This window comes from Oxyura jamaicensis, chromosome 3 (genome assembly GCF_011077185.1).
Source record: "Oxyura jamaicensis isolate SHBP4307 breed ruddy duck chromosome 3, BPBGC_Ojam_1.0, whole genome shotgun sequence".
NCBI lineage: Eukaryota > Metazoa > Chordata > Aves > Anseriformes > Anatidae > Oxyura > Oxyura jamaicensis.
Window position 1 is genome coordinate 63,942,608 of NC_048895.1, and position 24,519 is coordinate 63,967,126.

The following is a 24,519-nucleotide window of genomic DNA, read 5'->3' on the forward strand; positions in this document are numbered from 1 at the left end:
CCATTCTTTTCTTTTCTTTTCTTTTCTTTTCTTTTCTTTTCTTTTCTTTTCTTTTCTTTTCTTTTCTTTTCTTTTCTTTTCTTTTCTTTTCTTTTCTTTTCTTTTTTTAATATATATTATTTTAATTTAACATAAATGATGAAGTTGGTATGTTAAGTTAAATTTATGCAAAATTATCTTGTGAAATACCTACAGCTTTAGGCTAAGAGGCCATCACAAACATAATGCATATGTAAGCACAACAGAGAGAAAAGATGGAAACAAATACTAAGGCAAATGTATTAGCACCCCCACAACTCTGTTCCCAAGTTGTTGACTCAAAATCCTTTTCACATTTGGAGAAATGTTGAATCCCATAGAAACTACCATAAGTAAGGTTAAAGTAGCAAAATATACATAGGTAGGCATATATATATATATTAACATGCATATATGTAGGGGTATGTATGCACATAACTATGTGTTTCTATGTATATACAGTATGCTTGTATATTTATATATATGTGTATATATATGTATATATATACATAAAATGAGCACACTAGGGAGTGCAAGCTTCACTTCAGGACTAAACTGCTTTTGAGCAACTTCTCCAGTGCATTAGGCATCAGCATCAGATACAGCATCAGACATGCATGCTTTACTTCTTTTTTCTTGAGTGAATAAACTTATTGTGAAACAAACAAATAAACAAACGAACAAAAAAAATAATAAAAAAAAAGAGAGAAAAATCTATCTCCTCTCCCTCCTCTGTACTGTGATCATGCAGTGCAGTAATGTTTCACAACCATAACTGTATTTTTCATGTCTGCAGAATCAGTGCCATGAGTGTTTAGTCACCTTCCTTGGTCACCTTCCAAGAGACGAATTCTCTCTTGACAATTGATTTCCATCATCTTATTGTGTTCTTGTCCCATTGTCTGGAGATGAGTACTGGCATCTCCAGCACAGAATGCTGGGAAGCTGCTTTTTAGGACATCAGCTGAGGCCACACTGCGAGGAGGTATATGAGCAGCTTTTCTGTCCCGTTAAAATGCATATTCATTTTGAATGGACTGGGTAGGCTTCTTGGCTTGTACAGCATAAAGTACACTGTTGGCACTTAAATAATAAAAAAAGCCAATTAAGTCACGATAAAAATCCTAAACACCAGTTTTCTATTTAAAACATAATTTTAAGTTGAATATATTTTTTCTGTTAAAAAATAAGCTGGTTTAAATTAAATTTGAAATTGGGAGAGTTGATAAGGAGAGTTGTGATTGGAAGACAAAGCCTAAACTATAGAGAAAAGAAACAAAGTGAGCCTGAATCTAATAACATTAGACTATTTATGGAAAGAGTAGCCAGAGATAGCTACCTTAATTCACAATCTACAGATAATGCTTCCTTTTTCATAAATCAAGATTTTTTTTCCCTATCTTGTTCATTTATGGTAGTTTTGCATAACTGATGAAACTCCATATGAATGTACTGTATGCATTTAAATTGAGTGTGAATGTTCTTATAAGTAGAGCTTGATAGATATCACAAATAAAAAGAAATAATTATTTGGTTAAAGTAGTCCTGACACAATAGAAATGCAAAAATGAAGAGCCTGAATAAATCGTTATAATTATTTGATTGTACAAGTAAGTTTGTGTAGGTTCAGTATAACCTCCAAATTAACAAAATGAAGTACTAACTTTGTCACAACAGGAGAATGCTCTGGTTGCAAAACAGTGTGTCTTAATAGTTAGCAATTACTAAACTCAGCATTCCTTCAGGATAATAATTAAACTGTGCATATATAAAACAGTTCAAATTGATTTAAATCACTTAGATGTAAATCTGTCTGGCTTGAACTGAAATAAAAGTTTGTCTTGATGGGATTCTGTCATTGTAATCTGCTAAATCAATTCATGTCTGCAAGCAGTATGAGGATGATGACTGACAACTCTATATGTCTTTGTATTGTTTCTGCATATTAAATGATATAGTGAATAATGGGGGGTTGTTCTCTACATTTATTAGTGAAATACATGTTGAAATTTGCATTTTGTCAGAATCTGTATAATCATTACAAGCTGATATTGTTTTGGCAAGTTCTTCAAAGCTGAGGTCATTTGTTCTCCTTCACTTTTGTAGCATTCCTAACATGCTGGCCTATACCATAGATAAAAGAAAAGAAGTGTTATTGTGCTTTTAACAGTAGTTAGTAGCCAGCTGATAAGCTATCTCCTATTTTTCCTATAAACACAGAGCTTCACATGAGTTTCATTCACTGAATAGTAGAGCACACAAAGGTGGCCACAAGTTGTCTTTACAACTTTTTCTTGATCTTTTACAGAAATCAGATGGGATGATGTTCAATATATCCTCCACTGCCTTTGGATTCAAAGCACTGCCTTTGGATTCAAAGATTCATAGCAGTTGATAAATTCATGGAAATAGTTATATGGATATAGCTATATGGATATGTAGGGATATAGTTGTAACCTGGATAGATGTGATTATATCCTGGACCTCTTGAGAGTATGGCAATGGACTCCATATGACAGAAGGTCTTTACTATTCCATCCTCTGCCTTTCTATGTCAAATGATTCTCATATTTTATTCATCTCCAAGGGATGCTGAACACTGTAAAGTTCAGGTGACATTGGCCAGAGAGTAATGTAAAGTCCTTAATTTCTCTTTCTTCTCCTTGAATACTAAGGAGACTAAGGATCATGTTCTTGGTGGACATGATCCCTAAGGAACCAAATCCTTCCACCCAACAAATAATGCTTTACAACATCTACCATAGTCTGCTGTTATCATATCAGTGTGTTTTGATTTCCAATATGTTTTATTGCTGTAAATAGTGCTACAAGCAGATCAAACAATGGCTTGATTAATTTGACATTCGAATTTGTCACTCCACTGCCTAATGGCCTACCTACATTTATGGAGCAACGGCAGTGCAAATACATATGCATGTGTTCCTAGTGTGCCTCAGATGTAAATAACAGAAAGGTATTACTAAATGCTGTAAAAGCCTCTTAAGGACAAGCTATAGTGATTCTAGAAAACCTTGTCAAATACTACATAGTCAGAGGGAAACTTGCAGCATCTTTGACTGCTGCTGGGACACAGCAATACTTTTATGGGTTGATTGGACAAATGTCAACTTACATACTGATTTCTGTCTCTCAATAAAGACAGCAAAATCACCTATATATCAACGAGAATGCAGTGCTGAAATAAAGTAGAACATGGTTTACATGAATTTATCATATATCTCTTCATCTCAGCTACAAGCTTAAAAATAGTGCCTTCTTTTTTTCCACAGGTCTAGTTTTCTTTCCCATCAGTATGAAGATGCTTAGTAAATGTAAACTGCTGTTCTGGAAGAAACACTGAGATCGTAAAGAGAATGGGATAATATCTCAGCTAGAGGGCTCCATATGTTGATGACAAGGTATGGTATACTGAGAAAGAAATAGGATTAGAATTGTTCTAAGTACCTACGAGCCACACATAATACTAGGAAGGAAATAACATTTTCTAAATGCACAGTACTGTGCCAAAAGTGCAGGTGAAAAATCTTTACTTGAGCACAGACAGATGGGAAGCTGAAGTTAAGATGGCACTGGAGACATGCACTATTGTAATTTGAGATTATTAAAAAGCTCCTAGCAAAGCTCCCAAAGGGCCCAATCCTAAGCACTACCACAGAATTGATTGTACTGCTGATAAAGAAATAAATGGCAGTTTCATGCAGAAAGCTACCAATCCATTAGCAGACGTACTTCCACTAAGCAGCATAAATGAAATTACATTCAAGGGTGTATGGAGCATGTGTTGGGACAGATATTGTTTGCCTGTATTTAGTACTTTTCCTCAAAATAAATGGTCCGAAGAGTAACAAAGGAAAAAACTGAATGCCACGGCCTTGTGAGCTGCTACTTGCTGTACTTTTGTTATGTCAGCCAGTGAGGGTAAGTAAAAGAGAATCCAAAAGGCTGTGAGGTATGATTTATCTAGGTGGTCAGGGCTGTTCTGAATTGCAGCTGGCAACAGCACAAAAAATATTTGGAGATGATTATTTCTGGACCAGTCTATGGCTGGGTGTGAGCTCCAGTGTGAATGTGCTCCAGTTGTGTCTATGTGCTGAGATTTATTATGTGTCTGACTGCACTTCTAAACATGGAACTTCTAAGGTGGAACTATCACTCTCACTGGAGAGATAATATACTCTCTTCTATTCAGACTGATTTTAAAAACAATATTTAATCTGGTTTTGAAAACAGAATGTTTTTAATTTCCTTTCCTTTCCTACGTGGAGACTAGAAATGAGGTACAGAGGTGTTTCAGTGAACAGATACCTGTCCAAGTAAACACTAATGCTAAAAGTATCCAGTAAATTATCAAGTTGCTTAATTATTGTTAAATCTTAATAATAATAAAAACAAACAAACAAACAAAAACACTTTTTGGCATCCGAGTCTTGTCAGCTTTGACTAGTTCTTACTAAACAAAATTCTCATTGCCTTGGAGTGGAATCTGCTTGAATGAAAAAGGGGTAAAATCAGGTGAGAGCTCAGAGTTACTTAAACAACTGTGACACATTGTATCCCGCTGTAAGAAATCATTATCATGCAACAGAAGAGCAATGTTGGTGATTAAGTGTAGCCAGAATTCAGTCTATCAAAAAGACTTCTCCCTATTCTGAATTTTAAAGTCATGTCATCTTTCAGCTTAATGATCCTTTAATATCAGCCTGCCACTCTGCAGAATAGCTCAGAAGTTAAATACTTACATATACATGGGCTGTAGCTGTAGATGAGATGTCTTCTGTGGGCCTTGATAGCCGTAAGAGTCAAAGCCACCTATGAAATCAACTGAAAAATGGGCAAATTGCTTTCATTAGAAATTCTTTTCAGAAGTGAGTGATAGTCATTATTCAAGAGACACCCAGCAAAGATTATTTTTGATGGACCCCCTAATAATCTATTTAAACAAGACCAGCCAATTGTAAAGATACATAAAAAGGGTAAAAAATGGAGAAAAGCAAAGTCCCTTTTTAACTTTTAAATGAAAATAAATTTAAAATCACAGAAAGACAATAAGTGATTTACAAAAACTATCTATCTGTCTATCAGAAAGAGCCACATATCACTCTTTTTTCATGTAGACCTCCTGATGAGTACAAAACAACATGTTGTTTAGATATTAAAAATGCTGAAAACCATTCATTTATTGGTGTGAATACTGACTGTCATTACTGTATCTGCCTTGCTGAAATACTGTGTGTGGTTCAGCGATGTAGAGGAGGAAGCACATTGATCTGACTGTTGGGGAGACAGAAGTTTCTCTGATTCCTTGCTTTGACACCTGGGTTGCAATGCACAGAAGGTTGGAACAATTTATCTGAGCTTCAGAGATGAGACTGCAAAGATCTAAGGAAAGCAACATTTCTCTCAAGGCACTGGAGGTCTGTAGGAAGGTTGCAGGGTGGGTGTTATTTATTAATTCACAACACTGGCAGCTCCCAATGGTCTTCTCATGTTTATTTTAAACAATTTCCAGGGCAATTCAATCTCATCTGACTCTGAGACCCCTGTTTCTCTGATATAACACTCTCTTTACACAGGTAAAAGCACACCCTTTGCTTCCTTTGTGCCAGAAGACCTGACTATTGGCTTTTGGGGGTTATTTATCAGCAACTCTCATCCCTGAAATATTGTCTCTCAAATATCAGATGTGAGTCTGACTTTGCTTTGAAAGAAAAGTGCCAAAGAGTTCAGATTCACAAGTCTGGGTGCTGGTACTGACAGATTGGCTCTCTGTACATTAAAACAAACAAGCAAAGAAAAAAAGAAATCTTTGATAGAAGATAGCTTCTTGTGGATATAAACATAGTAACATTCACATAAAAGTCACAAAAAGTAAATTTATAACCCTTGGTTTGAGAACTTTCACAGTGGTTGGTACCCTTAAAATTTGCATTTATGAGATTGTTTTGTAATAAGCTACACCTCAATATCTGCCACACTCAATAATGCCTTCTCATGATGTCGAGATGTTATGAAATCAAGTTCTTATAGTCCTACCCTTAGCTCACAAGCAAAGAGGCACCAAAATACAAGGCTGGAGCACCAATGTATGCTTCCATTGTAACTATAGGCATGTTCAACCTGTTAATCTACTTTTTACCCTGGCCAGAATGACCCCTGAAGAAGTCATTCAGCTGATTCTGTGTTCTGTGGCAGGATTAAGTATACCCCTATACCAGAATTATGTTTTACTAAGTTAATCCTTGACATCAGTAATGAAGGAGATTCTATAGTCTCTTTGTGTTGCCTTTCCATGTGCCTAAATTCCTAATGTCTAATTTAAATGTAATTTCCTGCAAATTAACTCCTTTTCTACTTTTTGACCTTTTCTTCCAATGGATAGGATGACAAATGAGCAGTTTTTTTCTAACTATTTTAAAATATTTTTTAAAAGTATTTTCATGCCTTATATCTTTTTCAGATTTAACTTTTTTTTTCTTTTTCTTTTTTTTCTAATTTTACTTGCAGCCCATGTTTTCTAAGCCTCTAGATTTGCTCTCTCGATCCTTCTTCAGTCTATTTATATTTTTCTTACAGTGTGGTGCACAAATCAGGACTAAAAGGAACAATTGATTTCAGGCCACTTCTTGAGATCATTCTGGGTTCTAATCTTACCTGCACAAGTGCTCAAAGACCTCCCAGCCTTAAAATTCAAAAATTCATCTGATTTTTTTTATAAATGTTTTTCCCTTGCTGTAACAAAATGTAACACCCTTGCTGTTAACTCAAATAATGCAGATAATTTTTCACTAGCCAAAGTCCCATTGGGATCCCATCTGAAATGTCATCCCAGCTAGCTGATAACTAAATTTCAAACAGTTTTAAACGATTCTGCACCCAGCTTACAATGACTGCATCTGAACAGTGCTTCTCTCGCTTGCTTGCCAGACAGAGCAAACATCTCAAAGGGTTAAAATCTTTTTAAAATCAAGATAAATATAATTCGTAGCTTCCTATTTATTCACTGCACATAACAATCAGAAAAAATAATAATAACCCCCCCCCCCCCTATATTACAATTTTACCATATCTTTGGAAGTACACAAAGTCTACAGGCAGAGAACGAAGAACTGACAATATGAATGTTGTTGAGTGAAGTGCTAAGCTGGGATGAAGTATAAAAAATCTCAAATACAATGGCTGCAGCAAAAAGAATGGTCATATCATTGCAGTAGCTATTTTTTTCCCCCTAGTTTTCCAATTTTTCTCACTCTTGACCTCTGACAAGTCAGCAAATCTGTGTGTTGGAAAGATTATCTCACTGGTGTCAATCCCTGTCACTTTACTGATGTTGCTTATATACATTTGTCTTGCTTTGTATTTATTGTGTACTTCCCAAGACCTTTCAAGCAACCAGTAAACCAGTAAATCATTATTAGAAGGCAGCAAGCATAGATACTCTGTTTTGCAGTCGTGGGGTAAAAGGTCTTAAGTGTTCTTCTAGGGATGTTTTCAGAAAACTAAACCAATGTTTTAAGAAAAAGATTTCTCTAAGCAAAAAAAGTTTCTGTGGGCATGAGAGAAAGATTCACACTGAACATCTTGCATACGTTCATCTTTGCCATGTTGTACAAGTAAACACAAAGTGTTAACACACCAGACTGTTGAGTGACAAACAAGAAAAGCTTGAAGACACTTTCCTGTGTTAAGCAGACAGTGGAAGTTCCCACTAGTGTAACCAAATGATGGTAGGGTAGAAGATACTATTGAGACCTTGCTTGAAACATGCAATGGCTTTTTACATGCAACAACAAACTTTGCAAGGTAGGTAAAGGTAAGTAACAGGATGTGAATTCCAATGCAAGAGAGTTTTTGCAATTTCTTTATAGCAAGTTTTCTTCATGGTGGCACTTTCTCAGTTATCATTACAAAGCCTGAAGTGCCCAGACTGTGCTAAAAGCTCCCTGTGGATTCTGAGCTAGTTTCTTAAAGCATGCAAAATGCTGCCCTTTCTGCAGGCATTTTATCCTGGCTGTGCCTGAAAGGTCACTAGAAGTGTCATACAACTGATACATTCCTGGCAGCAGTAACATGAGATGAATAAAGCAAGGCTCATTAGCTGAATCACTACAGAGGCTTCCATCCTTAACCTTATCCATCAAACACATTTTTTGACTATTCTATTTTACATTCATCTTACTTGTCACTGTTATCAGAAGTGGCTCTTTTATCGTGTCTTTCTCCAGTAAAATCACATGTACATATACAAACAAACACAGAGTCCCATTCATTTGAACAACTGGATGCTGAGATGCTTATTTTCCTAGCTGGACTTAAATAGGATAATAACAGTACTATTTGTTTGTGAAAAATGTTATAAGAAAATCAGTCTGTTTTATTCCTTTGGTGGTGTTAAGGGGCTTGTAAGCCATATGATGGTGGTTATAACTGTAACACAAACAGTACATATGGTTCAAAATAGGGACATATTTTCTGTTACTAAGCACCCTCAGGGTTGTGAAGTTTTTGCCTCTGTTCACAGTCACAGTCTCCACCGTCTTTGGTGTATATCAGGACAAGATGGGAAACATAAATGGGTTTCTCATTTTTGATTTCTGGAAGATTGCGGTGTTTAAAGGGATTGGTAAATTAGGATATATGTGCACAGAAAAGACCTCTTTAGCCTGGGTGTGCATATGGGAAAAGGAACTCTGGAAAGCTATCAGTGAAAAACACTGAAATTGATGAAATCAACAGAGGGACGAAAAGAAAGGAAACTGTGAAATAAAAGCAGTAACATTTTCCTGTAAAAAGCATACGGAAAGAAACAGAACAAAACAGAACAAAACAAAACAAACAAACAAACAAAAAAACCACAAGACTGGATACTATCCTCCTTTTAGAAAATTTCCTCTGTGAGATATAAATACAGAAGCAAAAAGAATCAGGCCTTCAGATACTATATATTTTCATACCTTCAGTGGCTTCATTGAAGCAATGATAATTTATATAATCTTAGGATGTGAACCCAAATAGTCACTTAGGACGTATGTGTAGAAATGTTACCGATGTTACAGATTTCCTTGCGTTTTAGTAGGAAGGCAAAAATTGTGCAGTCTAGTTATTAAAGGATATAGGATTTAGAAGAGAGGAAGGGGACGTGCGGCTATATCTGTGAAGAAAAGGGAAGGGAAAGGTTGGGAAAAAGCTATTTACATTCTGTATCTGCTTTCCCCCATTTCTATAGAAGATTTCTCCTGTCCTGTATTCTGCCTCTTGCAAGCAGTTGGAAACACAATCAGTTTGCCCCTTCCTATCCAAATTTGGGTTTTTGGTAGCTTAGCGCACACAGTGCTCTCCACGGTCATCCAGCACTCTGCTCTCTTCTCAAAACATTTGTGTCACATAGTACTGGGCACACACTCACTTCCCTCCTTCTATACAAACCAAAATTTCATCTTCTCTCTGTGATATTTACCCATGGGTAGTTAAACATCACTTCCAGTTCTGAGTGGCTAATATATAAAAACTCTTGGTCGCTCCTCCCTAACCTTCTAACCTTCACAGAGAATGACGGCACAGGTCTGACTCTCACTTGGGGTTATAAACTAGATGTCAGCTTTGGTCTGGACTATGTATGATTTAATTTCTGAAGATTATTTTCCATATTCAAGAGGAAGACACTTCTATCTGTTGACACAGCTATAACATTTACCCAGGGCTCTCAGTGTCAAACACTGCAATTGTTCCCTTTCTGAACTCACCAAATGTGGAATTAAGGAGGCAAAAGCTGCAGGGCTCATTGCTTTGGCTAAATTACTCCTCTCTGCATCCTGCTACTAATTACATCTTCCACATCACATCAAGCAGAAGCTAAATCTTTTTACATTTAAAGCCTTTTGTAGAGACTGCACATCAGTATATTCTCCTTCCATTTAAAAAAAGCTACATTCTGTTCCTGTGCTGCCAGCGTGACCCACGTACTTGTAAAATTTCCAAATACTTTCTCTCCTTCTAAGAAGTTCTTAACAAGCAGTTCTCTCATTAGTGCCAGTGTACTGATATTCCTGTCTAACAGAGGGATTAATATTTGCTCATTGTTTCTTTGTGTTCCCTTTTTCCTGTACCCACCAGCTGCCTGTTGTCTGATACATAGATTGCAAACCCCAAGAAACAGGGCTGGTGTTTGTGTTTGTACAGTGGTTGGCATTATGTTAGTCCTTAAATATACTTATGAATGCATTTATACTTATGAAAGCTCCAACATAATATTGAAAATTTACAATTATACGTTATAAAAATGGCACCATTTAAAAAGACTGAGTGACCAGGGAAGCATATGTGCATGTATACATGGGTACTTCTTGCACACACACATCATGATTGAACACAGTACAGTCCAGCACAGAGGGAGAACACATGGTGTATATGTGTTACATCTGGTGCGTGAGGTGTTAAACTGATGCACGCTGGTTCAGGAGGCCAAAGACATGCCTCCCTTCCCCTCCCCCCCCTCCCCTCCCAGCCTCAGAGGTGCAGTGATCAACTGATCAAATTCACTGGCACAGCAAGGCACTCCACCTTGCTCCTGACTGGGAGCAAATTATGTCACTGTAGGCACTGTTGGTGTGCAAGTGTCCGATGCAAGACAGAGAGCTGTGCACAAACTCTGCTAGCTAAAAGCTGGCAAAATTCAGAAAAAAATGGAGGGGAGTAAAATTAAGCTTGTTTTTAATAGCCTTGGAAATGACACATGGAAAAAAAAAATACATAAAAGAACATATGTGGACACCCTTGCTCCTGCAGCTTTGCCAGTATCCTGCTACCCAACTCACTGGTGCAGATGCTTCCAGACATGTTAGTGCTGTAGCTTTTTTATGCTTTGAGCATGGCCTAGTGCCTGTTACATAATACAGCACACAGGAGGAGATTTGCTTGAAAACAGTCTCAATAAAGTTTGTTTACAATGATAATCAAATGTTACTGTTCTTTGCATTGAGTGCACAGCGATTTAGACTCACGAAGCATGGGTGAAGCAGGAGGAAGGAGCACATCTGCCAGCAACTGTGGCTGCAGCCTCCCTCCCAGCACAAGGATGCTCTGCAATGGCATAAGGACTTGGGTGCAAAGCCTGGGTCCCTCAGCACAATGAACTGCCTTTCTGCTCAACAGGAAGCAAGTGCTCTTAGCTCACCCATTTGCCAGGTAATATTAAAACTTCATTTTTTTAAACTGGAACTTTGTAGCATTACAGAGCCCAACGATGTCCACAGGATTATCAAAGGGAAAACTCTTCGCAAATTTCTACAGTTTCTTATCTCATATTGTGCACCACTATCAATATTTCCTTGCTGTTTACTTTTGTAATAGTAAAAATTATTCCCTGATAATTGCCTCACAGGGTCTTTTCCTCCAGATTCTTTTCTCCTTACTGTGTTTCTTGTTGGACAAGGCAGCCTTATCATCTTTATCATCCATGCCTGCTGGATGATAAAGTCCCACAGGTTCTTCTTCTGTGTCTATCACTGCTAATCTGTGGATGATTCTTGACATCCTTTCTGAGATATAGTATAGGACTGGGAAGGTACGCTGGGTTGTGAAACCCAATAAGCAACACCTGGTATCACCACCCTTACAGAGGTAAGGGATTACAGACCGCTACTTCCTGTAATTAGAAACAAATTGGGACAGAAGCACTGCATTCAAGATGAGCCCAGCTCATGGTAGCACCCAGAAGAAAACAGCAGGATAAATGATGCTGAGGTCCAGAAATTAGAGTAACCAAAAAGCATCTCAGATTCCCAGGTGAGGAAGGGGCCTGGTCAATGACAGAGCCTCAGAGAGGATGTGACAAAAAGCAGGGTCTAGAGCAATGCCTTAGCAAGGGTTGGCCATTAACAGGTACCATGGTGGGGAAGCAGGTAAACAAGCTCCTGACCAAGCAGAAAGGAGCCAGGAAGAAAGTAACAAGGAATAACCAAGCAGGCTGAGGAGGTAGAGGCAGTTGCAAGACTCAGGAAGCTGGAGGCAGAAACAGGGATGGGGACAGCGTGGGCAAGAATAAGAGCCTGGAAGAAGCAACTGGAGTGTAACTACAGCAAAGAGGAATACTGGACTGAAACTGTCAGAATTGCCTTTTATACCTGATAAGTTCAACAAACCACCTGTCAAGCTTATAGACCTGGAAATAAGGTTGCAGTCAGGTAGGTTGCCAAATGACACCTGCAAGGCTTTGCAAGGCTTGTCTAAGCTTGCAGTGGGGCTTGTCCAAGGCTCATTAAAGCATCTGTTAAAGACCTCTACTCAGCTGTGAGAACATCAGAAAAAAATATACTCTGCAGACATAAAGTGGACAGACCTGGACACTGCTGGATAATAACTATTTGCTTTCAAATGTTTATGCTAGAGTACTGAGCAAAAAAATCTAGCCCTGAAACAGTTTTTGTCTGACAAATCATTCTAAGAATTAAAGAAAATACAAACCATGGATGAATTATGATAGAGTTTATCAATTTAATCATTAGGAAAAAAATGTTCTAATCCAGTTCATTGCTATAGGCAAGTGATAAAGAGAAGAAAAAAAGAAAAAGGAGAGGAAAAAAGAAAACAGGGAGGATAAAGAAAATACTTAAAATACTTGGGGCAGTGGCCTCGAACTGTGACCACCACACTAATAAATTAGAATAAGACTCATCAGTAGGTGCAACAAAGTGGAGAATTAAGGCCCAAGTCTATGAAAGTTAACAATCCAGTGCTAATGAAGACCTATTTAGATATTTAAAAGGAAAAGTAATAAGGAAAACTTTAGCAGAAGGCATGTTGACAAGAATAATTTAGCAGCTATGTCCTAGGCATGTGGGAAACTGTGGGGAGCTCTCAGTGGGGACAACACTGACGCTTCTGGGGCCACAGGAAATGTTTTGCAAACCTAGTCCAACTGCAGCACCTTGTCACCACCCCTACTTGAGATGTTGCCATCCGTCAGTCAGGACTGAGTCCGCACGGCCATGGCTGGCTGTTACACCTGCTCATTTTGGCTGACCACACCAAATATCAGCAAAAGATTCAAATCAAAATGAAGTCTTTCACCAGCACCAAAACAGAGTGTGACAGTCCATCTGAAACCATTTTCCATGCATTTTCTGTGCAGATATTAAATTTTGATACTTTTGCCTGATTTCAAATATGTTTTACTTTTCATTCCTTGTTTTTCCAAGACCACTTTATATTCGTATGTGACAACAACATGAGAATCTCTTCAGATAAAGTGTGGCTTTTTGATCAGATCTGTCACTGTCACTAACTCATTTCTGCCATTGGTTTGATGAAACCTTATGGGACAGTATTACTTGATCTGGACTTCTTTGTCTTTTCCACAGTTCATTCATGGCAAGACAAGTAATAATTACAAAGCGTTGGTATAAAATACGTCTTTCTTTGTAAAAAAAAGTTGTTAACTGTTCATTCCCTTTTCACATGTGCAGATCTTTTCCAATAATTCTGCAACATGTCTTTCTTGGCCAGGACAAAACATGGATGGTGAATAGTTAAAAAAAAATATGATGCAAGGTAAGTATCTCCCCTTGGCTGTTACAATGCACTGATTTTATTAAGCAATATCCCATTGTGATGAGCTGCTGGAAAGGAAATGTTACTTCCTTCAAGCTCCACATTATGTTATTTAGACATTTTTTAAACTTGAAGTTGACAATCCCCACAGGAGGTGCTGATGGATGCAAGGGGAGTGGCAGGAAAGACAGCAAGGGAGAAGAGAAATTACCATAAAGGGAGCCAGCAACGACACCATTTCCCCCCATGTGATTTTATTTATATATTTGTCTCATACCACAGTCCTGTCTCCTAGGGATTCCTTGAACATCAACTTCATTAGTTACGAAGGCAGCAATCCATAACCAATTTTCTTTTCATGTCAAGCTTGTTCATGTATAAACCCAGCCCTTTTGTTGGAAACATTTGCAATTAATCCCACAAACAAAGAAAATGCAAATTGTACAGTCTACCCTTAGCAACCCTTTTGACTCAAGGCCCTGACCACCATCTATTATACACTAAAATGAATTGAAATTCCCACTTTGAGTCTAACCTAATTTTCTAGTGATAATAGGCATGGATTCCCAGAAGCACTCTATGCATCTTGATAGTAACATCCTAATTTCCTTTCCTGGTAAATGTTTTAAATAAGATTTTAGCACCAAAGGAAATTAACCTTTAAATTAATTGTAATATAAAATGCCATCACTGATTTTGTCTTCAGACTAATTACTTGCTATTATTTAAACAAACTGCACCTCCTCTGAGCTTTAAGTTTGTTTCTCTCTCTGCAGTGCAGTGCCAAATGATCCCGGATCAGACTGCGTAACGTCTGCCAAGCCCTGTGACACCTGGACTGCTCAGGTCTGTTTGCATCTCAAATGCAGCCAGTTTCAGTTGTCACATCCCACCATAGGCTTTTTTCCCTGTGCTTCAGCCCTGTACTCTGCTGGTCAGACATCTTCAGCCTATGCTTTCTAACTGGCAGGTAAGCCTTGTGTGATGTAGGGTGCCTCTGCTCTGCACCGGTGAGAATGAGATGCTCAACACTAGCCTTCTGCTCTTATGAAAAGTCCTCTCCAAGACAGGACATAACTGGAAATAATGACGCAGGAACCAGATATTGATATTTGCAAAAGGTTGATTCTGTACAGGTATAGAATCATCAGATAGCTTGGGTTGGAAGAGACCTTAAAGACCATCTAGTTCCAAACCCCCTGCCATGGGCAGGGACACCTCCCACTAGACCAACTTACCCAAAGCCACATCCAGCCTGGCCTGAAGCACCTCCAGGAATGGGGCATCCACAGCTTCTCTTGGCAACCTGTTGCAATACCTGACCACCCTCATATTGAAGAATTTCTTCCTTATATCTAATCTAAATCTATCATTTTTTTAAATTTAAAACTGTTCCCCCTTGTCCTATCACTACCTGCCTGTAGATTTTAGGAAATATCCTAGATATTTCTGGTGGCAGTGCAACTCTCCAAAGCCAACTCTCTTCAGGATAACAAGCATGAGGTAGTACCATGGAATTTTAAAGGCTTCCCTCCCTCTGTGCTTCCATCAGCTGAAGGCATAAGGATGCCTTCCTGACAGCTGAAGGCATCCCATTTCCCTCCCTGTGTTTCACTTAGTTCATGTAGCAGTCACCACACTAAATGAAACAAGTAAACAAAAAAGCTTCTAATTTAGCTACAGGCTGTGAATTGGAGAGCACAGCTGAGCAAAAACAAGATGTAGCTTCAGCTTTTGTACCCTGTTCATTGACTTCTCGTTCATGAATGACCTGTTCAACAGCTGGAGAACAATTGTTTTAAACATTGGCTTTTATTTGTTGCTATGTTAATTTGTACCTATGCTCCCTCTTTAGACTGCCTGGGCCCTCCTTAGCATAAAGCAAACAGATCAGCCCAGTGATGCATCCTGTTGTAAGAAAGGTGTCTAACACAGACAGGATGAGATTCTTTTCGGTGTTACGGACTGTAGTGGAAAACGTGATCATTAAACTGTAGGCTTAGTTACATATGACTGTAGGTATGTGAGATGAATACCATCCTTGACATCTGGTGGCATCAGTGAGTGTCCCCAAAGTGCAAATGTATTTCTCCTTACCACACTGCCATTCCTTCATGACAGATTCTGCTTCCATTATTTTGATTATATAAAGGGTTTGAAGATGCAGAATACCCCTCTCAACTACCAAAAATTGATCGCAAGTTCTGTAATATTCCCACAGAAGCTGAAGGAGGCAGCTGGTGGTCGAGAAAACCAGACTACCACAAGTCGAGAAAACTTGTGGTAGCATAGAAAAAGTGAAGACAGAATGACTGTTCAGTGTTTTCCATTGCAAGATACAGGGTACCTTATACAAAAGTAAGTGCAAAGCTAACAAAATATAAAGCTGAGTTGTTGGAAATCCTTCACTCAGGAGGTTGTGCTTGATAAAAATGTTCTTGGTTCAAATGGAGGGGAACAGGAGAAAAAGTAAGTTGTGGGCAATTAAATGCAACAAGACCACTTCTGCCTAAGGAAGTCCCTAAACTGCAAATTACTGCCAGAAATTTCTGGGAACCACAAACCTCCTGTGTTCTTATATGCTTATGCGGCAAATAAAGGTTCAAGTAAGCATCACATATTCTTCATTGTTGGATTCTGGATATCAGGCTGGATAGACCTGGTACCTCCCTTCTTATCTATAGTCTAGCATAACAAAAAATTCTGCATTGAACACTCCAGCTATAGTGTCACCAGGCAGGAACAGATCAAAAAGGCTGCCTGTGCCAATAACCTCTGGAGTTGCATTTAATCCCAGCCCTGAATACAGAAAGATAGTATCAGTCATTTTCTACACTTCCCTCAGCATTAGTTTCTGCTCCATCCATGCTTTCTTTCTATGCTTCTCCTATCTTTGAAGTCAGAATTTACAGCCCTATTCAACAGAAGACAGGAAAGAAATTTGCTTCTAGATTCTCTTTGTTTAAGAGTTTTTTAAGCTGGGATGGAAGCCGAGGAACTAATTCTCTGTAATGTCTCTCTAAGCAGGTTGTGAAAAGCACTTGGCACAGAAATAAAGTGATATCTGAGCATATTCTGCACTTCAATAGTCTCTTTCATCCTAGAAGCTCAAAGTTATGAAGCAACACACCTGTGAGTTTATCCATGTCATTATTTCCCATTCTAAATATGGAAAATAGAAGTATTGTGAGGTTAAATAACCTGCCCATGGGTGGAAAGGAGCCTGTAACACAGCTAAAAACAAAAGCCTTCTCTCTCTACCCTGTATGTTTGTCCAAATTTCTCATCTCTTACAACTAATGAATATAATATTTTCTTCCAAAGGAAAATCTTTTCACCACCTTTGTACTTCCCAGGTCAGGCATAAGATCCCAGAATGGGTTGTTGTTTGACAATGAGTTTATTGGCATATAACTGCTATGCTGTATTGCACACCAGTAGATATCGACTATCCAGGGTATTGTACTCTTGAATGTTTTCAGTAATTCAAATAGAATCTTGAATTCAAGCTTTTACAGGGGAAAATAAAATGATTTTAAAAGGTTATATAGAGCTTTATTTCTATGTCAGACATCTCCAAATGCTGGGCTCAAGGGGATATGCAGCAAAAATCTACTTAACCTAGTTGCAATTTCTTTTGCTTTGCAGTTTACCTAGAAACGATGACAAGAGAAAAGAAGAAAATGTACATGTGAGCTGGATCCCTGCTACTGTGAGATGCTAGTGCAAAGCTGTACTAGCAGCTAATATGGTACTCTCCATGGTACTCTGGGAGCAGTCTGACAGATCAGATTTCTTTTTTTGCCTTGGAATTTGGATTTACTTCCCCCTCCCCCCCTTCCCCGTTTGGATCTGCAAAGGAGCCTTGTGGATTAGGATTTCATTGTGAAAAATAGGCTAAAATTTCCATTATCTCCTGACATTTGGTTTGGGGTTCTTTCCTGGCTGGAGCTGTCCCTCTAATAACAAGCCAATCCACTTTCCCTCACCAGAATCTGCAAGGAGAGTGCAGAATTCCCACTTCAGCAAACACCTCCAAAAAAAGTTTCTTGTTTTAATTGTTTACAGACAAAAAAGCCCCAGGAGAATGTGGCTTCACTGCTTGCATTCCAGAGTTTTCCACTAAAAATCTGTATATATAATAACATTTTCAAAAATACATTGAATTCACTTTACTTAGGCAGTAACTTCTTATAGCAGGGAGCCAAATTGCTAGTGAGGAAATGCACATTAAACGACCATTTCAATGTTATTAAAAATAATGTGCAGCCTTTGAAAAATGCAGGCCTAATATGATTTTAGAAAACAAATGAGGAGCTCCAAGAAGTTTACAGCCTTTGAATGCCTCCAAGTAATGATTGTTGCTGACATTTCCATGCTTTATTTTTAATTGCTGCAGCTAATAAGGCTAATGAAGGAAGAATGACAATGGCTTAATCATACCAGTGGCAACAGTGAAACTGAGTTGGCAGCAGCCTTGCTGGACACCTATTCCCCCTCGTCTTTCCCTGACCAAGACCTGATGTGCTGTGAGCCTCACAGTTCTTCTTCCCTACACAACCACAGGGAACAAGATGCAGAAGGGACCACTGAGAATGACAAACCAACAAGAGAAGTAGATGGGGAAACCCAGCCTTTTCTGATTCTTGGAGATGGGTGCTGCAGTTCGGCTCTGGTGTGTCCAGTGTGAGAGCCCTGCTTGGGACTGCAATGAGAAGGAGAAGCAGCTTCCTCTTTAATCCTCAGTGCAGAATTAACCCAAAGCAGATTGTTCTCATGAAAGTGTAGAATTGTACTTTGATTTAGGGGGTCTGCTGCTGGATTTAGTTAGTGCGTGGGTGATTAAAACCCCAAGGTTTGTGACTCAGTCTTAGTAATGACCCTGATTTGATCATTATATTGTTCCATTCTTAATCCTGCAGTGAGGTTAGAGCAGGTTAATCTTAGTGAAATGTTTGCTTAATTCTTCCCTCTCTCATTTGTTCTTTTAATAAAATCTGCATAAAGAACAGAGAAATTGTTATTTCAGCTTGTTCCAATTATTCTGAGAGCAAAGCTAATTCAGCTGAAGTAGTTTAAGAGCAACTTGATTTTGTTTCTACAGCTGAGGCTCCATGCCAAGAGAAGATTGCAAAAGAAGGCACCTTCTCTGCTCCTGAGCAGTGCTGATGCATTCCTCTGGTTAAAATCTGGAACATGCCCCTGTCTGGCTCTTGGAGGTTGCTTGACTTTTTCTCTTTTTCTCTGTCCACTCTTGCAGGCTTAGTGTTCCTGCCTCTTCTGCTTCTCTTCCAGGCAGCTGTTGCTCCCATGACCCATTAGCAAAGTAGAAGAAATGGAGCTGAGCATATTGATATTTAGCATGTCCATCATGAGTACCAAAAAGTTTTTTTCTACTGATTCAGTCTCTTTCAACCATTTGACAAGTGCCCCCTTAGTGCCCTCTTGGCGAGGTCTTATAGGTTTGTCCTTAGGGTCATCAGTGCTTGGCAGCAAGGCATCCCATTCATACATGTGTATGGGTGGTCCTGAAAACCAGAGATCTAGATTACTTTCCCCTGTGATGCCTGTGAATGTGGAGGTGGCTAAGAAGATGGCAGAGACCCTCTGCTTTTCTTCACAAACCATTTCAGAAGCTAGGAAAGCATGTCAGGGGTGTGGGAGAATTGCTTTCTGGTGACTGGTCTTAGTAGAGGATCTTTCACAGTTGACACATCTTTAACAGACAGAAGGAGCACCAGCTGTCAAACTGCATGCAGGTACAACCCCAACCTCATCCTTTACTAGGTATGGATACAGAGCAGGTGTTGGTGGGCAGCACAGTAAAGATTTTTCTGCTGAGCAGGCAGAAATGTCCAGCTAGTCTGGGGGAGGGAGAACACCGCGGGCAAGAGGGCTGTCTTCATCCCTCTCTGCTACAGATCCTGCTCCATAACAGCATGCTAGGGTGAGAATCTGAAAAACTGGAAGAGTAGACTATGGGAGGAGAAACACAACTAGAGGATATGAAGTGACCTCAGACTAAAGACCTGCATGTGCAGGAAGCTGTAGCAATGGCTCTGGGATATATGTACCTCTTCTTGAAAGTTTTTCACACTTTCTTGGTCTGTGTGAGACAACACCATGCATGAAAGTACTGAGGAAGTTATGATTACCCATCTTCCTATGGAATATGCATACTAAATAGCATGGCATCCATAAGGGATACATTACATCCCAGAAGAGTGTGATAGAGCAATGTATTGCCAAAAGGGAGGGAAAGGCAAGAAAACAGATCTAAGTGGAAATAAAACATTCTGAAATCAAACCTGGTCAGGGGGATGTCTGTATGGGGTGCTCTCAATAGAAAGTAAGGCCACTTTAATTTTATGATACCTCAAGGGGCCGAATCTAGTCTGAAAGTTGTTACAGTGTTGGGATGACTGGGATGACTCTGCCACTGAATTCCCTTTAACCCTTTTTTTTTACCCTCCCCCCCCCCCCCTTTTTTTTTTTTTTTCCATCCAGGCTTCTGAAACTCACTGGCAGCAAGACCACATGGGCTGTGCTCATGTGGGCTACATTGTGCTGAGTGGGGTCTTGCTCCAGTGAGGCTCTTCCACGCAGCTGAGACAGCCCGTTGGGAAGGAGAGAGGGCCTGGTGAAGGCATACTAGAAAAGTAATAAAGGCCTCAAAATGGGTAAGACAACTGAAAGAAAAGGTTCAAAGAACCATGATAATCTGTGGATTCTGAACACCAGGGAGCTCCCCTGGCAGTGAGCAGAAAACAATAGCATATTGGCTGCAGCGTCTTGCTGCCGGGAACACCCTCTTACAGCCCACAGGAGAGATCTTCCAAACATGCTCTGACTTCTGCGCCTGTTCATTGAGCCAAGTCACCACTCCCTTCCTCACTTTTTACTTATATTACACCCTAAAGCATTACAGAAGAATGAAAAAGATTTAAGACCTAGGAAGAGAAGGTAGGATGGTATTAAAAGGGATTTTATTTGGGGGGCAAGGAATCACCATCCTTTAGCTCTACAAATAGAGAGCACAATAAACTGGAGAATAAGAGGAAGCATGCACGACTTGGGTCCATCACTAAGAAGACAAGACATATTTATGGCATATCCCTGCTCCACACACTTGTCCCAAACTCTTTTTACTCTTATGCCTTCCTCACCTCCACAGAACCACACAGACAACTGAGAAGAGCATCATCTGAGAAACCTCCAAAATGTGGTTTGAATTCAGCACTAAATCTTCCCTTGACGGCTCACAGTGGCGCTGCATTACCTATAGATTACAGGGTTTCAGCTGTTTTCTATATGCAGCAGAGTACACAAAAGAATCCCCACCAGCTCTAGCAGTGCTATCAGTCAAATAAAAGCCCTTTAGCTTCCTGTTGCAAAACTCTCTCTAGGATTCATGTATATTTTATCAAAGTTACATGCAGTTCTGATACTTGTTTCTGAAGTGCTATGGTATGAATCCCAACATGTACAGAAATGCTACAGTGGCCCCTTTTTAAAAAATCAAGGTTAGAGTAGAGAAAAAATGAAATGGCTTGGCTCCATAACATGTATTAAGAACAAATCCTGCTCAACAGGCTTCTATTGACATAAATAAGCAGAAGAAACACAAACATACATCTTTATGAACTCATTTTGTTCCTTGTAATTGTACCCTGGGAACAGCGGGAACAAAGAGGAACTCCATGGTTTCACCTCTCATAAATGAAGGTCCTGCAATGATCTAAAGTTATTTCTTGCCAGAAGTGCTTTTACAAGCCAACGCAGAGGTCAACATAGAAGAGCTATACCCTCAGCGGTAGCCTATTACTGTGAAGCTAGTTAACAGTCTGGAATAAGAAAAATGGAAATAATAAAAAAAAAAAGAGGTTGGGTTTTCCAAATTTATTTATTTATTTATTTTGTGTGTGTGTGTGTGTGTCTTAAGGTAAATTTTGAGGTAAAAGCAATTACAATGATCTATTCAGAAGAAAGGAGTGTGTATTTTTTTAAGCTACATTTTATGACTCCTTTGACTTCCAGGCATTTGGAAGATCAAGATGGATGGACAGAAAACGTGTTCTGCCTACAGTATAACAAAGCATTTAGGTTCAAATCAGCAAGAGCCAGCATAGTGGAAGGGTGATTTAAAAAACAGAATTCATTTTGTATGTAATAAAGCTTTAGTACTTACAGCTGTCCTCTTCTTCAGTAATACATTTCACAACATAACAGGCATAGATGAAGCCCGCCAGCTGAAACAAAATGTAATAGCTTTAGATGTAAAACAAATACAATAGAAAAACATGAGTTGGTTTTAGAAAAACAACAACAGAAACTACAGAAATAACAAACTTCACCAGATTATATTTGATGAGGTAATGATTTTTTTTTTTTTTAACAGTTAGTTAATTCTAATAATGAGTGAATTTCCTAATTTTATGTGATTCTTTTGGAAATAGTCAGGAGTTGGCATTTTTCTTGAAAAACAAACCCTTCAATAAAAATTCCTGAAAACTGATAGAAGATTTTCCATTACAGAAATAGCTTCTTTTTAATTATTGAAAACTAGGAAACTAGATGGATGGTTAGGTGGATGGCAGTTTAACAACTGCAAATGTGAATGTTTATGTCAAAGTCAGATTTGTTGGCCAAAAATCTTAATCCTCTAGCAGAACTCTGCCTTTTTAGCAGAATCTTGCCAACAAAACTTAAGACAAAGTCAGTTCACTTGTAAACCATCTTTATAATGATATTTTATCACTTGAAATTAGGGCTGTGGATCTGATGCTGAGATCCATTCCTGTCTCTCAAATAGCCCCCAAGCCTCAAGACATATCTGTCAATTTGAATAGGTTTGGATGTGTTTGCATCAGTATCTCATGCTGTAGGTGACAAATTCAAATCTTATTACCTCCATTCCTCCCCCAGAACACATCCAGAAGTGAATTATAAACAGAAATAACACAATTTAAAGAAATTGAAAAGTGGAGTGCTGCTTGAGTACCATGGCAGACTGCTTATTTTACACCATCACTTGAAAAAAAAAAATTAAAAAGGGAAAAAAATGGCCAGTATCACACGTCATGAACTAAGTATCACATGAGACCTCTGCTAGTCCTTCCACCAAGCTCTGTTGGCCGAGAGGTAACAATCACACCAGAAGCAACAGAACAGCATCATGTGCCGTGTGTTGCACTCTTTACATGGCTTCCTGTACATATAGGTTTGGAAAGTTTTCTCTAATGATTCTCAACTAACTGTTATCCATCCTTTAGTTTTTGCTGAAGTTTGCATGGTAGGAAGTCAAAGGAATTGAAGTTTCATCTCCTTGTAGTGAAAAGTGAGACATAATGTTCAAATGTGTTATTCCTCTATAGATCACCTCACAGAGATTATTCATGAGCTCCAAATCCAACTGTAGAGTTTTGGAATTCATTCTTTGTTTGGATAATAAAAAATATCTAATGGCTCCAGCTAGGACTGGGGTCTCAATGTGCATGATGCAAAAAAACAAAACAAACAACAACAACAAAAAACATAATCTGTGGTTGAGGGATATTATGATCTTAATTTCAGACAAACTAATGAGTGGGTCATTCAGTGACATTTGGGAACTATGTATTATTATGAAGAGTGGTTAGTGCAAATGCATTTATTTATTTACTTATTTATTTATTTAACAAATCCAAGGCACTTCTACAATCACTGCAGTATTCTGCGTTCCTATCACCTGTACACATTAAATTCAAACAAATTTCCTGTCTCTTAGTAGCTTCATACTGCAGGCAGTGACTGTGCTTAATTTACTCCAGCTTTTACACAGATCTTTATGGTATTTCTGTCAATTTTCTCTATAGAAATCTCTACATATACATCTGTATATGTGAGATACAGCTAAAGAAAAAAATAGAAAAAAAAAAAAGACAAAAAAAGATTTTTGTGAAGATATTGAGGCTTGATTTGGAGACCACACTGCAGCCAGTACAGATGTTGTCTACTAACTGCTTAAGCTCCTGTTGGGAGCCCAGAAGTGGCATTACAACAGAACTAAATCATTAATTTTGTCATTTATTATAAATCTGCCTTATAGTGCTGCTGTGAAGATTTTACACCTGGGAGAGATGACATATTCACTGCTGGACACAAAGAACACAGTGTACCAAGAACGGTGGTGTTCAGCTAATATCATCATTTCATTCTGTTTTATTGGGCTGCTCTTTCCTTTGGTTTCTTGGCTTCAAGACAGAGGGCTAATTTACTCCACTGACTTATGCCCTACATAACCCACCAACTTCAATTACATTACATGAGGTTTAATCCAGCAAAGAATTAGGCCCAGCAAGGTTATTCATTAACAATTCAATTCTTGGATGAGAACCTTGGCTTAATATTTTCTCTGTTCTCTTTTTACAGACCATCACATCCAAGAGAGCTGAGCAGTTGCATCTCTAGTTGGCAACCGCAGTGGTAAAGCTTTTCTTGTAATACGGTTCAATACTTTACTATCTGTGAAAACACCACAAGTTTACATGTTATTAACTAAACTTTTCTCACGAAACACAGCAAACAAACTGTATCACAATCTGTTCTTACAACTAATCTTTTAATTGTATTCAGTTGCATCCTTTAAATGTCTGGGGAAATCTTTTGATATGTAAGTAAATCCTACAGCATTTCATCACATGAGTTTGCTGATTAAAAGAGTGCTTTATAGCTAGAAATTGTTCTGTTGCAAATACAAATGGTAGTTTGTTTCCCTTAAAATAGTAAGAATTTTAAAATAAACCTCATCTTCTCCCACATCTATCCAATCTTCTGCTTGGTACACATAATTTTGTTTTAATTTGAACATCACATAATTTCCTTCCTTCCTTCCTTCCTTCCTTCCTTCCTTCCTTCCTTCCTTCCTTCCTTCCTTCCTTCCTTCCTTCCTTCCTT

General features: G+C 38.6%; 1 protein-coding gene across 5 annotated transcripts in view; it reads right to left on the bottom strand.

Annotated features, from left to right (window-relative positions):
- NKAIN2 (sodium/potassium transporting ATPase interacting 2) overlaps positions 1–24,519 on the bottom strand; it is a 566,015-nt gene that overhangs the window by 1,942 nt on the left and 539,554 nt on the right. For all 5 annotated transcript variants that reach the window (XM_035320505.1, XM_035320503.1, XM_035320507.1 and 2 more), the window contains 2 exons: positions 21,773–21,833; positions 4,779–4,860 (listed from right to left, as the gene is read on the bottom strand). In XM_035320505.1, the coding sequence (XP_035176396.1) occupies positions 4,779–4,860; positions 21,773–21,833 (143 nt within the window). The remainder of the gene's footprint in view (positions 1–4,778; positions 4,861–21,772; positions 21,834–24,519) is intronic.